Source organism: Ambystoma mexicanum, chromosome 4q (assembly GCF_040938575.1).
Source record: "Ambystoma mexicanum isolate Mex_15411 chromosome 4q, UKY_AmexF1_1, whole genome shotgun sequence".
NCBI classification, from domain to species: Eukaryota; Metazoa; Chordata; class Amphibia; order Caudata; family Ambystomatidae; genus Ambystoma; species Ambystoma mexicanum.
The window spans coordinates 307405581-307422765 of record NC_090928.1 but is presented as its reverse complement, the minus strand read 5'-3'; the positions used below and the strand labels follow the sequence as shown (position 1 = coordinate 307422765).

General features: G+C 47.1%; 1 protein-coding gene across 1 annotated transcript in view; it reads left to right on the top strand.

Moving 5' to 3' along the window:
- Positions 1–17185, top strand: part of EZR (ezrin) — a 188679-nt gene that overhangs the window by 151265 nt on the left and 20229 nt on the right. Inside the window, exon 7 of the mRNA XM_069607887.1 lies at positions 2880–3026. Coding sequence (XP_069463988.1) covers positions 2880–3026 — 147 coding nt within the window. The remainder of the gene's footprint in view (positions 1–2879; positions 3027–17185) is intronic.

Genomic DNA, 17185 nt, shown 5'->3' with positions numbered 1-17185 from the left:
TCATGGCGCCCCCGCCACGTTTCAAAGGCTAATGGACACAGTGCACAGGCCTTACCCTACATTCGCAGCGGCCTATGTTGATGATATTGTGATACATACCCATAGTTGGGAGGAACATGCACGCAAGGCGATAGTGCCAATGCTAAAAAAAGCCTTTTGCCCAAAGCGCACAATGACCACTGTTTAAAGGTCACAGTTTTTCAGCTATGGTCCCGAGGGGAATGAATGCTCAGATGCGGGTCCGGAGCCTGCTCTGCGCAGAGACCCAAGCTACACCTCACTGATGGCGAATGAGCCAGAATCATGGCTGGGTTGCTTGTGGTTTCGTGCAGCAGGGATGTAATCTAGCAGTGCGGGCTGGGCTGCACCTTTTGGGGGCGGAACCAAGCCTGATCTGCATATGGTCGATTCCCCTCTGTAATGGCAAGGCGTGCTCAAAAATAAACAAAATGGTGGCCTGGATGGTTGCCCAGAGCACCGGAAGTGGTTTGGTTTAATTTAAAACCATGCAGCTATCGCTGTTGTTTTTCTAACGTCACAGCCGCCACTCCCTGCTGCTCTGCACTGACTGATGCTGGTTCATTCAGTCACTAGAAAACTAGACACAATACATGCACATCTGCCAACTCTGGGGGAATCGAATGCCTACCCTTGGTGGCATGCGGCGGTCTAGTATGGGAGGGGGAATCCCATGTAGGGTTCCCAAGCCCACGCTGGCACTTCTTATATAGCTGGGTATTGGAATTTTTGATAAAAACCACACAAACCTTGTTTGCGTGGATTTTCTTTGCACCTCCCGTTTATTCAAAGTTAATAAGTGCAATGCCTCCATTCTGAGGATCTCTGCTATTCGGGTCTCTTTTGTAATAATGGTTGAGGGCAATTATATATATCTCACAGTGCGTAGCATGCCATGCTATGGGACCATGAATTATCCAATCCCATGAAGAGAAAATATCCAGGATTTTATGCATTATTAGAATTGACTGCACTTGAGGAAAAAACAGACATAACTTCAGCGGGGGCGGAATCAGAGAATTTGGTCTCTCTTTCCTCTAAAGCAGGGTTGTTCAACTCCAGGCCTCGAGGGCCAGACACCTGACGGGTTTTCAGGATATGCGAAAAAGCCAAGGCTATGGGGAGTAACAAATCTGAGATGCGCTATGTCTTCAGTAATAAAGCGATACTCTACCGCAGCAGAAGCAACATACGAGGCACCCCAAGACCTCTGAAAGGACAATATCATAGAGGTAGGTGTATGATGCAAAACAGTGCAGTAGACTCCTGAATTAGAGATACAGTCCATCAGTGGTCAACAACATTCCTGAATCTATTGGGAGTCTGATGCCAATCCTATTATACAAGTGGTATTTTTATTTCTGTACACAGCCAACACGTGTTTCGCCATTCGGTCGTTCTCAAGGCAAATTGGACTTGAAAATAGTCCTGATGGTGTTTGGAAGTTCACCCGTGTTTGGAAAATGTTAACAGATGCCCTTTTCAGTAAGGGATCCTTGCTCGAAGTTGAAAGGTTTTAACCAGCAAAATTACACAGGTCCTTAATTAGACTTAACTCAAAGACACGGGATTCTAACCCTGGTATCACGCTGTTTCAGGTATTGGAACCTGGGACTCTTGGACTTTAAATGTGCGCAGCAAACCCTGATTCTTTTGAAACATTTCTTTGGGTTTTCAGGATATCCCTCATTAATATTCATGAGCAAAAATGTGCATATAGTTAGAATGATTGCATGCAAATTTAGCTCATGAATGTTAATGAGGGGAGTCCTGAAAGTCCAACTTGGATCTGGCCCTCGAGGCCTGGGTTTCATGCATTACTGGAAGATTCACTCTTAAGTTTCATTTTTGAAATCCCTGTTGATATTAGTCACAATCAAAATTCAATTTGTGTGTGTAAGATGCTTTATAGTAAGATAGAATTGCACAATACATTGAAGGGGAAGCTATTACAAGGATAGATGCTAGAATGCTAAAGTTGGAGCGTCTCCTACCGACATGCACATTCATTTGTAAAATAGGTTGTAATTGTGGCAATGGTGTTACCGCTAGGCATATAGCATGAACATTGTTGCTGCCAAGTGGCGCCGAACCGACCAATGAGAGGCAGAGGACTCCTTTGGTGTTTCAGAAAAAGTAAATGTTTAGAAGTGCATTAATTATTTCCAAAAGTGATCAGTCCCTAGAGCCCTGTGCTTGATCCTCATACCCCAGCCTGGCAGGGTCCTCTCTTCCTTCTGCTCATGCGCTTCCAGTGGGAGGTTTTGCTGTCCCCCATAGCAAGATGGCCCCCCTTTATCAGATTCCCTCTTTCTAGTAGGCATCAAGTTTGCAAGTATTTGTGGTGGGGTGATCTTCTCTGGGCATTCGGCAGGGTATGCAGTGAACATCTCATCAAGAGCAATGCTGCCAGGGGGCGACATTTTCCCAAATATGCACTCTCAGCAAAATCGAACACTTTCCCCAAATAGTCTAAGATTGGAGTTTATAATCTTAAATGACATCCCTCATTGGGTAAAGTATATTAGGGGTCAGGAAACGAAGTTTGCCACCATGACTACATTTTTTCAGTCACATGGAACCTTTGGCAGTAAGTACATCCGTGACCACCAAAACCAAAGGTCTCAAGTATGAGCTTCTCCTCTCAACCAGACCAGTAAGGATTGTGAAGGCTATTTATGGCCACCAAACACCAGTGTCGGTGTCACTATTTCCGAGCATGTATGTGCAGAATAAGGTTTCCGTGGCTTCCCTTAGCTCTGCCACACTCCTCGGCATGGGCGGTTGCTCACTTGTTTAAGCTGCACAGCCAATGCACTGTTCCGTAATCTCTTTTCGATGTATTGTTTCTCCTGATGCAGGGAGGATGCGATGCTGGAGTACCTGAAGATCGCCCAGGACTTGGAAATGTACGGAATCAACTATTTTGAAATCAAAAATAAGAAAGGTTCCGACCTCTGGCTGGGAGTGGACTCCTTGGGACTGAACATTTACGAGCACAATGACAAGTAAGTTGGGGCTTGGATATACCGCGGCTGAACATAATTGTGCCTACTATGCGATAAAGTCAGACCTTGAGGCCTAGCTCTAATCAATTTCTTTATTTATTTATTGTTCATTTATAACACACTTATTACCAGCAAGTGGTTCATAAGCGCGGGATCGGGATTCAAACCTGTGTTGCACTGCATTGTCTTGTTTCCAAGACAAACACGTTGCCCCTGAGCTTTCCTTCCTATCAACGGCTATATGTCACTGATATGTGCAATGTCATATCTCTGCACAATTTTCTGATTAGCAAGGCACTTTGCGTGCAAATTCTCCTGCACCTTGAGACCTAGAGGACAAATTGTCCTGATAATTCAGTAGAACATGATGTTAGATAACTGAATTCTGACCTTTATCACAACAGCTGAATACAGCATCAATAGGCCACAGTTATGTAACGCTGTTACACAGAGGTCTGTTACTCCATCTCTAGAAATCGACATTAGGGGTGCAAACCAGCAGGCACAAATCGAACTGGGGTTCGCAAACAATTCAGGGTGAACAGGCCAGATTGGTTTAAGTGAGTATATATTTACCAAAGCCCTCCTCTGTGTTCAGTAAAATGTGGTAATATTATGCAAGCTTAGAATCAATAAGTTAAGAAAGTAAAAGGTTTACATCAAGTTTATATATACCCTCAGAGGCTGCAAAAAAGGCTAAGTAAATCCAAATACAAGTTTTAATGTGTATTTTTCATTGAACACTCATGTGTAGGTGTAGCTTTAAATAAATGAATGCAAAAATACATAAGGGGCATTCATTGTCTACAACCATCCCTCTCTTTTCCCCTTCATCAGGTCACTTCAAGGTCCAACCCACAGCAGCCTGAATTGCACCTCAGCCACTCTTACATGTTGCACCTGCAACAAGATTCTTCAATGGTCTTCGTTACTGCGCCCGCTCAGTGCGTTGGCGCAGTCTTTGGGTATCCACATAACCCGTAACAATGTGTCTCACCGAACCCTGCTACAGTATTACAAGTTTAACAAGAAAAAGATCACATTTCCTCTTTTAAATGCTGTTATTACCTAATTTCATGGTAGTTTTATTTTTGTGGCATCTTGATCAGTGAAAAATGCAGAGTGTGGGGGAGATCCAGTACATGACGGCCCCTGGGACATGCGTAAAATGGCTGCTGTGGAGGGAGGAGGCAGCATGTAAGATGTAGCAGGCCAGGCAGTGAGCTCTGAGTGTCTTTTCCGAGCTTCCTGCGGTTGGGAGTATTGCTGCCAGGGGGCATACAGCTACCGTCTTGCACTCTTTGTGTGTAGTTTAAGGGCCTTACTTTGTTGACTTGGTTACTAGGGGGTAGGGCCAGGTGGTTTGTGGATCCTGAAGAGTCCTGGTTTTTGAATTTTAGGGCTAGACTGAACTGGTAGTCTTCCAGCATGCCATTGGCTTTCAAGCAGATATGCTGTTGTGTTATTGTCCGTCAGAATGAGGGGGTGCTTCTGTACTGGGGTTCATTTGAGACGATATTGGGTTGGTGTCAGTGTCCTATGTCTGATGGAGAGAAAAAGTTGTGGAGGCTGACACGACCGGGTCTGATCTCGAAGATGTTCTTGATTCAAGCATCATGGAGACGCACATTCCACGTGTTAAGTGAGGCTGACCTGAAGGGCTTCCATCTCTATTTAAAACTGGTTTGAGAGGTTGGTGCTCTTATTGGTCTTTGAGTCTGGGTTCGTGGTGGCCATTATGTTGTCTTATGTTATGTTGCTGGGATTAATAGCGCATTCCACTGACATTTTCATGGTTTCCAAGTGCTCTGGCAGATCTAAAAGAGAGGGGGTGGCTTAGTCTAGTGGGGAGAGTGGGAAAATCAAGATAGGTTTGCTGTTGCATTGAAGAGTGCAGACCTGAAGTACCCGGAGCTGTGCACGTGTGTCTGCTTCTAGGTGTGCTGTGTTGAGAAAGTATGGGGCATTTGTGTCCACAGGGGAGGTTTGTATACCCATGGTACTAGGATGCATTGGCCAAGACGGTGGTGTGTAAGTGGGTTTTCGAGGAGTGGCCTTCTGATGTGTGATGACTTCTGGGGGCTGAGGGAGGGGTTCAATGGCCCTGAGTGGGCATCGCAACCAGAATGCATATTGTTTATTGGAACACAGAATTTGATCTTGTTAGTGCAGGGGGCATTCAGAGACTTCGATGGCCTGGTTGATGAGGGGTGCAGACAATATTGAAGCCACATGTAGCAGATCATAAAAGGCATGCCAATCATAGCAAAGCATTGGAAGTCATAGCCAAACATGGAAACAGCCGAACAAGGCAAACTAAACTTGTGACCTCACTGCGCTCCTACCACTGGCGTTTGTAGACAGCTCCTATATACACATATAGATCACTCTCTCACGTGTCTATTCTGCTTTGTCTGAGTGACTGTAGTGGTTCTTGGAGCCCCTCTCTAGGTGGCTAGAGGTTTAAGATTCTGGTTGGTCCAACCCTTAGACGATGCTGTGGTAGTTTCTCTGTTGCGGTCTACTGAACAGTCCACACTACTACTAAACCAGCAGCAATCCCAATCCGAAAGCTGAAACAGACACAGCCCGATAGGTATACCTACTTCGCCAAAATTGGCATTTATTTGTTTATTTATTTATTTTTGTTTATTCTGTTTTTATTTTCAAATGCGTATTCACAAAACCATGGAATGGTCATCATATAACAGATCTTCAGGTGCAAGCAATACATTGACTAGGCCAGAGTCACGCTCGGGCTCTGACTCTTACCATTCCCTCGTAACGAAACAGTCCTCTTGTATCACTGTTCTTCTTTTATTATCCCTGATCCCCAACACTTTTTTGGTTTTTGTTGTTGTTGTTGTTGCATCCGTTCACTCGAAAGCCTTTGGTGACTTGTACCAGAAGACCTTAGGTGTGCTTGTTTGGACCTGCCTGAGAGCAATCAAAGGGCTGCAGACCGCTAGAAATTGTGCTCTAAGCAGTTGGTATACCCGCAAGTGGACACCATTTTGCCAGTAGTGTCTGGGAAGCCACATCAATTCTCTGGCTTCTCTACAACGTATGTGTCATTTTAGCGCTGACTAAGCAACCGTGAAGCTTGACTTGCGTAGCAATTACTTCTTGCCTTGCATGCTTACCTCCATTTAGAGATTTTAGCATTTTCTTTGGCCAATCCAATACTGAAAAGGTGTTTTTGAATGGTTTGGAAAACCACTTTCTGCAGGTGAGATGTGTGCCTCCTCCTTAAGTTCTCTGGGGTGCTCTAGGCCCTAATGCATAAACCATGGGCCATTGGCTTCTGCAGAAATCAAATGGGTATTATGAAGTTGCTTCTCATGAGGCTTGACCCAAAAGGCTGAAATGGATCCAGGCTATTTTCTAAGAGACTTTACACAAAGATAAATTGGTGCTCCAGTCACATCTGACTTTTGTACCCAAAAGAGATTTAGACAACTAAGTGATCAATTTCCATTTCCCATGTACCCCCCAACCCTCCGCCCCCCAAAAAGCGACACACCACAATCAAGATGTCTAGGGCTCTTAAATTGTACCTTAAAAAGGGCACATGATTTCAGATCTTGAGATCATCTTTGTGTAAAACATGTAGGTCTTCTGGGGCAAAAGAGGCTACTATGTCATCCATTTTGGAGTTGCATTGCTTTTCCCAAGGGGTTACAGGCCTATTTAGTCGGAGCCAAAGCTGCATCTGTGACTTTTCTTTTCAGAGGCCCCTTCCTATTGAAGACATTTGCAAGACAGTCCTATTCGCATGCCCTCTCCACACATTACTCCTAGGTATTCATGCTCCAGAGCGGGTGCGCACCATGGGCCGGGAGCACTGCAGAATATTAGTTCAAGTTCCTCACTACACTGAATAATTACAACTAGTCCATATTCCTCTTTCCTCCATGCAACCTACTCGGCATCCCCGAATAAGTGTCTGATCATTATCACACATTGATAAAGTTCTGGCGGATAGGGCTGGAAGCGTGTGTGAAGGAGGTGCTGCTATGGCATGCATGTTTGCATGCGTACCACCACATTGTTTTTTCAAAAACACTGCTAGTTTGCACCATGTTTTCCTCCATGACCCTTTCCCAGGAACAGTATTCCACAAGTATGGAGCAAAGGGGCCTATGGATTAAGAATGCGGTGGTAAACATGGCCAGCGACTGGTACTAGGTCTGCTTTCTGCAACGCCTTGGCTAATCTACGTATTGAACCTTCTCGTATTCTAGTCTGCTACGCTTGATGATGTGAACGTTTAATTAAATGGAACGGGGTGCTGTGGATCTGTGCAAGCTGATGTGTACAGGAACATGCGCAATTAGCAGCGGATGTGGAGCCCCTTGCATAAATTAGAGTCACTTCTGCGCCAGTCTTTTTTGGTATCCCCACATGCTCCATGCATTTCCCAGTTGGTTGAACTGAGGTTGCGGATATTGCCATCACCTATTTGTATTGCTTTGTCACCCCGAGTGGGACGGGTATGCCCAGACATGGGTCCCGTGCCTGCTTTTCCTAGAGACCCGAACTACTCCTCACTGATAAGGCCGAAACATGTCTCGGGGTGCTTGTGGTCTCACGCAGAAGGGATGTGACTTAGCAGTTTGTGAAGGACTGTCCCTTTGGGGGTGTGACCGAGTCTGATTTGCATATGGTCTTTCCCCTTTCTGTAATGGCTTGGCAGGCGAAGAACAGTGGTCTGGAGGGTTGCACAGAGCAATTGCCAGAGGTTTAAGATTTATTCTAAACCTTCCAACCATCACCTCTTTGTTTTGCGATATCGCAGGGCCAGAAACTATTCTGCGCATCCATGGTTTGCCCTATTCACCACTCATGGCAGAAAGAGCTTGGCCAGTTGTGTGTAGGGAGAAATGATTAGTGTTGAGAGGTCTGCAGCCTCCAGCTCCCTACAGGCCTTGTCTGGGAGGTGCAGAGTAGAAGGTCCCATTTGTTTTCACTGGTGACCATTTCCCCCATGTATTTGGGCTTATGCAAGGTGTGTCTCCCTCTTTAGCCGTCCTCGGTTTAGAATTGTTTTCCGGGTCCCATTTTAGCAGCATATGTTGGTGAATGAGAGAGTAACCAGTGTTTCCAGGGGTTGCTTCATGTGGCTGGACATGAAGCTGCTGTGGGTGTACATGAAATGGTTCCGCAGGCTGAGGGTCTGCAGAGTGAGGGCGTGTGGTTCTCAGAGCAGGTCTTCAAAGCATGGCTGATAATGCGTTGGGCAGCGATGGCCTCAAGGTGTGCAGGACGGCTGAGAGTGGTTGGCAATGTGCAGAGGTTGGCAGAGGGTGTGGAGTGCCTTGATAAGAGTGGGTGCACAGGATGTAGTTGTGTAGCCGGTGGGTTGTTGGTGGTGCTTCAGAAATGTGGCCGGTTCAGGGCTTGTGCGGCGCCCTTAATATAGAAGCTGGCTGCTCAGAATTCGGGACTTGTTTTTCTCAGACTGCTGCAGGCTTCAAAGGCATGTTTGTGTGTGCACCTGACTGGGATGGTAGGGCGCGCATGCTGAGACCAGGTCATGCCGACGTGACATGGCTCCGTGTTCAGCCACTGGACTGCACTTGCATTTCCCGGAGGACTTGGCCCACTGTTTCACTTTGTGTTGCTTCGGTCTTGCTGGAGCGGAGTCCACTGCCCTGTCCTGCATGATTGTGTTCTTGGTGAACCATTGATATATGTGTGTGTGTTGGCTGGAGCAGGGTGGATCTGTGGAAAGAGGGTGCCCTACTGTATTTCCTCTGTTTGCACCAGGTATTCAATGGATGCTGGAGGTCAAAAGTTACTTTCAGTGAAGTACAGCCATGTATGTACAAGTGGAAATGGGATACGAAGGTTCCATCGCAGGTTATTCCATCGAGGGAGAATTCGTCGAATTTGTTCCACTGTATTTTGCTGTAAAATGTATGTGGCGGGTGGGTTAGGGGAATAATAAAGGATGTGGGGATAGGAGGGGCTGTGGGTGTCCCCCCCATACATTTGTGGTAAAATGACCTATTGAAAAACAAATCGATGAAATTAAACCGATGAAATTGCATAGAACCAGTTGAGACACGTGTTCACGTTCACCCCACCAGATCAGGACCAACCCCTTCTCTCCCCCCTTTCAAAGCTACTATTCCATTCCCTGCCCCAGTAGTACCCGCCTGAAAACCTGCTGGGATATATGACAATGGAGGACGCAGTGGAGCGTAGCCTCTCCTGCCCTCCATGACCAGTTACCCTACATGGCCGTTCCACTGTACTTTAACCCTTGTGCACAGGTTAAAAAAACTGTCCAGAAGTTGTCCATCATGTCCTGCTGCCAGTCCTTTAGCAATAACTGGTGCTATTCAGAAGCTTTGGGCAGCTCCCACTCACGGTCCACCTGCCTGTCCGTATACGTCGTAACGGTCCGAGCAGGGCATTGCTTATTGGAGCCAGGCATGTACACTGCCCGCCTGGAATGATTGCCTATGCTGCCAGACTCGCTGATTATTGGCCACTAGTGTAAAGGCCCGTGCACTAGGGCCAAAGTACAGGCTTTCGTTGGCCCGGTAGGACCACTATCAATCCTAAGCCCACAGCTCCCTCTAGCGGAGCATTCTGTGCGTTCGGGCAGCCTCTACTGCGCATGACGGCATGGGACAAACATACATCTGGCCTATTATATTATTAAGATGGTGCTGAATGGAGCCGCTCTCATACTGTCTGTAGTGCCGAAGGGTGTTCTTAGCTGGCCTGTGTTTCTTTGGGACATGCCCATGCTGCCTGTGCAGGTTTTTCCTGTGCTACGCATTGTGGGTATTTATGTATTGGCCGATCGGTGTCTCTTTCTTACACTATCTAAAGGAAGTCATTCTTACGCTCTCTGGTGGGCAGGCCCTTTCATTACTTCCTAATATGGATGATTGACGGCCTCGTGCCTGTAGTATCAGGTGGGGAGTCAATATACACAGTATGGTGCACATTTCGGGGTAGCCCTAGTTGAAGCCTGTACACAGCATCTGCTCACGGTATAGCTGCGCGGCTGAGAACATTCTCAAGGTGAGTCTGGAGTTGTTCCAGGAAGTTGGAAAGCAGGGTTGGGCCACTCCGGCGCCCTTAGCAGAAGATGATTAAGGGCCGATTGTGTTGTGTGCAGCGCAGATATGGGAGAGCCTGACTCTGAGGCAATCTAGGCGGGAAGGCGCCTCTGGCAGCGAAGCCTGGGACTGCACGTCACCACCGGGAGGATGCGGCGTGCCAGGCGCAGCATTGCGCCACTCTGGACACCATTCTTCGGCATTTCTTGAATGACTGGATCCTTTTGGAGTAACCATGGTAACGCAAACTGGTTTGTCAAGCTCTGCCTGCTGGATGGAGTGAAGCACCGCTTGCGAATGCCTGGGGGCGGGCCTCAAGTAGATGTTGCCACACACACTCTGTGTGCAGTATATGGCTCAGTTACAAGCCAAAAAAATAAGTGAAATGAGAAGAGCCAAGTTTACTTACCCATGGCGTTTCTGTTCCGACCATATAAACAAGGGACTAAGTTAAGTAGTTTTCTGATTACATCTTAAATTGTAGATTATGACAATGCGAGTCTTACATTTTAACTAAGACTTTTCCTTTGTTGTGACCACTAGGAGCCCAGCAACATTCCAGTATTTTCAATGAAATCCTTATTTATTTATTTATTTATTTTAATTTTGAGACGTAGATAAATGTCAAGTAGATCATTGAATTCCAGTAATCCCGTCACGTCACTCCAGGTAGGCCTACTGAAAGCGGGCAAAGTTTTGAAAGCTGCCTTTAGTTTATAAGAAGCAGCTGTGCCAATCAGTTCCCTCGTCACCTTGGGAGATCGGGCAGAAGGCCACATTTTGATCAAGCAGAGTGCCGGGTGAGGGCGGTGAGGGCTGGTAGAGAGGGGGCACAATACACCTGCGCTTTGAGGGTTATACAGTGGTCGAGGTGTATGAAAAGAAGAAGTGGAACTATGATTCCTGTTTGCCTGCCCCACTCCCCACAAACCCCATCGCCACCCCCTCCCACGCACAATACAAAACCCCAAACAAATGAGAACAGTTTCTTTTTTTAAATAAAAGTATAGGAGCAGTAAAACTTAATTTGAAAAAGTAGAGGAACACCGCTCCGAACCGCTCCCGCCCACTTCGATCAACGGGGTTATATTATTGGCAGATTTCAGTCCTCAAAATGGACGACCGGAAGGAAAATAACAGTGCACAGTGCCTGTTTTCAGGCACAGCGCTGTATATTCCCACGATTTGCTTGTGCCGCGTATTATTTCTCTGCTGAGATCATTGGAATGGTCCAGTGTTGCGCCTGCCTACCTCTCAACAGGCCGCCTCCCCATTTTCACCTGTCCATCCCACAAGTGAAAGCCCGCCTCTCGGCAGACTGCTCTGGGAGACCAGTCGGCACCGCCCACTCCCGTTAGCCTAAGGGGTAACATAAAGGGTAGGTGCAGAGGACTGATGTCCTGCCTTCCAACAGGCTTGTTTTTTTTATTTTAGGTAAGCTGAGCTCTCCTGGTCACAGAGGCCAACCTTGCATAAGTGGCATAACAAAAACGGAACTTATGATAGGTTATTTATAACCCCGGGGATCGAACCTGTGTCGTCTTGCTTCCAAGGCAAGCATGTTTCCGCTGAGCTATCCTCCCAAACTGTGACAGTGCTGTACCTGTGCATGAGTTACCCAATCCTCCTTATGCACTGGGAACCTTGAAATACAGAGTTCGTGCTTTAGAGGAAACCCTGCACCTCTCACAGTTGCTGATGCATGCCACCGCCCATTGGCATGATGTGGCATGCTCTAGCAATGGGTAAATTACTGCACGCCCTTCAGTGTGTGAGTTTCCTTCTACAATAAAAATGGATGCCAAAAGCTTGCTGTAATTTATAGACACACAGCGAACAACTTCCTAAGTGATCAGTAGCAAAATCTACCATGAGAAAAGAAGCAAAAAACAAGACTTCACTCAGTTTCCTAGAAAGGGAACCGGGATTTGCTCCCGAATGCCAAGAGCAGGTTGTTCCATCCTTTGGACCACCCCAGTAGCCCGTATGGTCGGACCACAATATCCCGATAGGTCTGGGAGCGATCTAATGGAATTGGTCACTTGGTGAATTTGATTGTAATTGGTTGTTTATAACACGCTTAATACCCAGAGGTTTCTAAGCATGGACCCGGGGATTGAACCTGTCTTGCTCCGCGTCATCTTGCTTCCAAGGCGAGCGCATTGCCCTTGAGCTATCCTCCCGGCCTTGATTCACAAAATGATGCTTTATTAGGTTGTTATGCCGGGCCTACCACCAAATAATCTCCATTTGAACAGATGCATTCCTTTTAAGTGGATCCCGTGGATCCCACTCTGAAATACCGCAGTCTTGGTTGTTCCATCTTGAGTGCTGTGATTGGCGCCCATTGAGACCTGTAGCGAGTCTCAATGTACTGGTTTGATCCAAAAGAATGAGATCTAGATGGGTTCCTTTTTTGGAAGAGCTTGGCAGAAAACATACACAGACTTACTGGAGACGTCCTACTGCTTGGACCAGCATCACTCTGTTTATGCTGGTGAAGAACAGGTCGTGAAAAAAATACAAGTTTGTGAATTGATGCTGCATTCTGGCCACTCTACACCCACACTGAGCCAGCGGCCATTAGCACAGTGTTCCGCAATTAAAAGAGATGTTCAGAGAAAATGGAGGTGGGTGATGATGCCAGGGTCCAAGGGAAGGGTGTTGCCTCACTGCAGTTCAGTGAGAGTGAACCCTTCTGCACCCAAGCCTGGATGTGTCCTGAATATTCTGTAATTGCAGTGGCCAACACAAGCTGTCTTGTAGGAAGGTTTTAGTGCTAGGAGCATTTGGCGGAAAGGTAAAGCTCCCTATCTTCTGTGCCTAGTTGAATCCTATTTCCATTGCATAGGCAGGAGCTTTGTGGAACACCTCAGTTTTCTCTCATATGTTAAACCTTGTCCTTCAGTCTCTGCCTTCTACCAGATAAGAATGATTTTTTCAAGAACTTCAGTGTGCTTACTGTGTCCTCAGAATTTCAAGGGCGTGTCGTGCCTTTACTCCCGTGTCTATCTACCTTTTACAGTGGAGACCTGACTATCAGAACCCTGCTTTTAAAACTGCACAGGGAATTCTAGCCACACCCGCAGCCTGTTAACTTGAAATGTTTTGGACAAGAGGTGCATTGACTATAGAAAACGGCCCGGGAGGCGGTGTACCTTCGTTAGACCTCAGGCTCCCTTTTTAGCCCAGAAGTGTATTTGTGGTTCACTGACTTAGAAAGATTCTTAGTATCTTATTATTTAAAAGTTGAGGATGTCATCTCCAAGCCAACAACCCGTCTAAACTGGAAGATCGCTGGTTTTTGGTAGTAGTCAAGATCCATGCTTCTCATTTTATTTATTTATTTATTTGGACATTTGTTTGGCGCCTACACACAAGTGTTTCCAGGCGCCACAAGACAAGAAGGGGGGCAACATAGGAATCACAAAGTAGAAAAACTAAAAACGGCTATATTGGCCTTGTGACAATCTTACCGTGCAAGTGCATGAACAAGGTGGTATGTTCTTGCGGGGAAGTACAGGCATAGGGAGCCCCCAAGGAAGGGCCTGGCGGTCAAGTGCTGGGCAGGCCAAGGCTGCAAGTGCCAGGGGGAAAAGGGGGAAGGGAGGATGATTGCAATGGACAGGGAGGGCCAGGTTGGGCTGGTCCGGGAAAGGGAGACTGAGGATAAGTGCTGGCAAGGGATGTTGGGGAGCGAAGGGCAAGTGCTGGCAAAGGATGTTGGGAAAGCACAAGGGCAAGTGCTGGCAAGGTATGTTGGGGAGCGCACGTGTTGGCAAGGGATGTTGGGGAGCCCAAGGGCAAGTGCTGGCAAGGGATGTTGAGGAGCCCAAGGGCAAGTGCTGGCAAGGTATGTTGGGGAGCGCAAGTACTGGCAAGGGATGTTGGGGAGCCCAAGGGCAAGTGCTGGTAAGGGATGTTGAGGAGCCCAAGGGCAAGTGCTGGCAAGGTATGTTGGGGAGCGCAAGTGCTGGCAAGGGATGTTGGGGAGCCCAAGGGCAAGTGCTGGCAAGGGATGTTGGGGAGCGCAAGTGTTGGCAAGGGATGTTGGGGAGCCCAAGGGCAAGTGCTGGTAAGGGATGTTGAGGAGCCCAAGGGCAAGTGCTGGCAAGGTATGTTGGGGAGCGCAAGTGCTGGCAAGGGATGTTGGGGAGCCCAAGGGCAAGTGCTGGCAAGGGATGTTGGGAAGCCCAAGGGCAAGTGCTGGCAAGGTATGTTGGGGAGCGCAAGTGCTGGCAAGGGATGTTGGAGAGCCCAAGGGCAAGTGCTGGCAAGGGATGTTGGGAAGCCCAAGGGCAAGTGCTGGCAAGGTATATTGGGGAGCGCAAGTGCTGGCAAGGGATGTTGGGGAGCCCAAGGGCAAGTGCTGGCAAGGGATGTTGGGAAGCCCAAGCGCAAGTGCTGGCAAGGGATGTTGGGAAGCCCAAGGGCAAGTGCTGGCAAGGGATGTTGAGGGGACTGGTAGAGGGGTGGTCTGGCCCCTGTATGAAGTCTGAAGGGACCAGCCCCAGTCCTCACAATTAAAGAGAGGCTGATCTTAGAAGCGAATGTCCCTCGCCATCTTTGTACTTCTTTGTCTTGGATCCATTTAAAGCAGGGGTCAAACCCTCAATAAAAAAGTAGGGCGGGGGCTGTGACGCACGCATTGGAAAGTGACATCACAGGAAGTGAACAGAGGAGACATTATATTGTGCCTTTATACAGCGTTTGTTTGTTTGTTTGTTTGTTTTTATTACTTGTATTGCGCACCAGACCCAGGGGTAACCGGGCGCATTTCATAAGACAACTTACAGCTTAGTTACAGAAACACATGGCAGATAAAAGAACAAGAAATATACACAGAATATACACAAAAGGCAAGGATAATGGTACACATATTTACAGTCCTGCTCAGGCAGGCAGTAGCTGCTAGGAAGTAGGTGTGTGCATTCATCTGGTTTTATGGTGAAGTGTGTTGCCTTCCAACCACACCACCTGGGTTCGAGTCCTGCCGCAGAAAAGCAAGGAAGGCGTGTGAAGAAAATATACAGATTTGTATTTTAATTCCATAAAAACACAGGCGGGGGATTGCGTTGGACCTCTGAAAGTAGTGGGGGACGCTGTCCACCAGCGTGGTCCCTCGACCTGTGCTCTGATTTAAAGGGATCAGAAAGCGAAGCGTGTAAAAACCTGCATAACTTCAGTGTGGGTCGCGTTCCGCGAAGTGTTCATTGCATGGAGGGGACCGGCTCCTTTTGCACTTCGGCGGGAGAACAGTTGTGTTTACAGGCTCTGGTGACAGATGGACGAGTTTTCTTTTTCTCACAGCTGGGTTTTTCATACACTGAATAATTTAACATGTCAAGTGTTGCTACCCACAAATTACTGGAGAGTCCTTGCTGCAAAAAACAATTCTGGCAACAAGCATCACTAGAGTTGCAGGTATATTGCGTGGTCCCAGAAAGTCACTATGGACATTTAGCAAGCACTGATGGATAAAGAAAGTGGATAGGATGCAGGAAAACAGTCCCCTTTTTATGTTCAGGAAGCTGTAGGAATGGTGACGCCACTATTTGAAACCCACGTCTTTGTGAATTAGTGTATGTAAGTAAAGTCCATCTTCTATTAGTGGTTCTTCGAGCCAGGCACCGCGACCCCTTATAATGCTTAGCTCCGCCTAAACGCCACCATTTGTAACGTAGGAGGTATGACTTAATAGAACCAGACCGCTATGTCCTCTTGCCCTGAAAGTTGGTTGGTCTTGCCTGACCTTCAGGTGCAGACTTGGACAGTTGTCTGTTGGTTAGAACCCTTTTGTGGCAGTCTTTTTCCCTCTTTGTCCGCTTAGCCTTTCACTGCAGGTTCTCCCCCACCCTTTTGGATGTCTTCCTTCCTCATTACAACCGTGTCCCTCTTTTCTTCACTAAATCAATGGCATCATTTAACCAAAGCAGTGCTGTAACCAATCCATCTATAGATTTGGTAACTGATTGTTCCTCCTTGTTATCAATCGCTCTTTATTAACATGCTGCAATCACACGTTTTCAATAAATATTCAACATCCAAATATTTAATGCAAAGAGCAGTAGGAACTCATTGCCCCAGGCAGACCTAAGCCACAGAAAGCATAGGCACTTCCTGTGGGAAGGTTTCAGGGTGCAGTGCCCCATCCAGCATAGCTATTGGTCCACCAAAAATGTGATGGGTGGAAGGTCTTGAATAAATCTGAACCACTGGCACTGCTCTGGGCAACCATCCACACCACCGTTTTTTAGCCCGTCTGTGCCATTGCAAAGGGGTCTAGCCATATGCAAATTAGTCGGGTGCTGCCACCAATGGGAGCAACCCTGCCCGATCTGCTGCGCCGGGTCCCGTCCACACGGAAACACAAGCAACCCCAGACATGTTTCGCCCTTCATAATGGGCCACTATTGGTGAACCACCACTGCTCTTGAAGATAGTTGGTGACACAATGCTGGGGATTCTAAATCTGCCTAGGCGCGTGAATGAGTTCAGTGGATGTTCAAGTAGCTCCATAAATAGTAAAGGAACCTATTCGAGCCTTCTACAGTGCTGGTGAACTATCAAAAGATGCAACAAAAATGTTTAGCAGCAAGTAAACAAACAAGTATCAATGCTTACTGAATTGTATTAACAGGGTTATGAGAGTCGGATAAGGATTTAACAAGACGAAGATCCAAACACGTGTCTATTTTCCACATGTGCTACAAGTGTGTGTGTGTGTGTGTGTGTGTGTGGGTGTGTTTTTTTTAACCAATGCACAATATTAACCTGTGCAGTTGGGCCCATAGCACCACACATGCAGTCTTTTTTTATTACGACAACATGGCGGTTTCCCGCCACCTCTAATTGTAAGAGGGGATCGGAGGCGCCCTTAGAGCCTTGATAACAAAGTGTCAGGACAGATGCAACATTTATGGTCTTCCTCACTGCGGGTGCTGAAGAGGCCTGCCACTGCCACAGTGCATATCACCAGTCTTTTTTCTCTTTCCAACAAACGTCAACAGGATATATAGTTCTGGTAATTTTGGGCTTGCATTAAAATGAGGTAAATTCAGCCTTACTATCTGACAAATA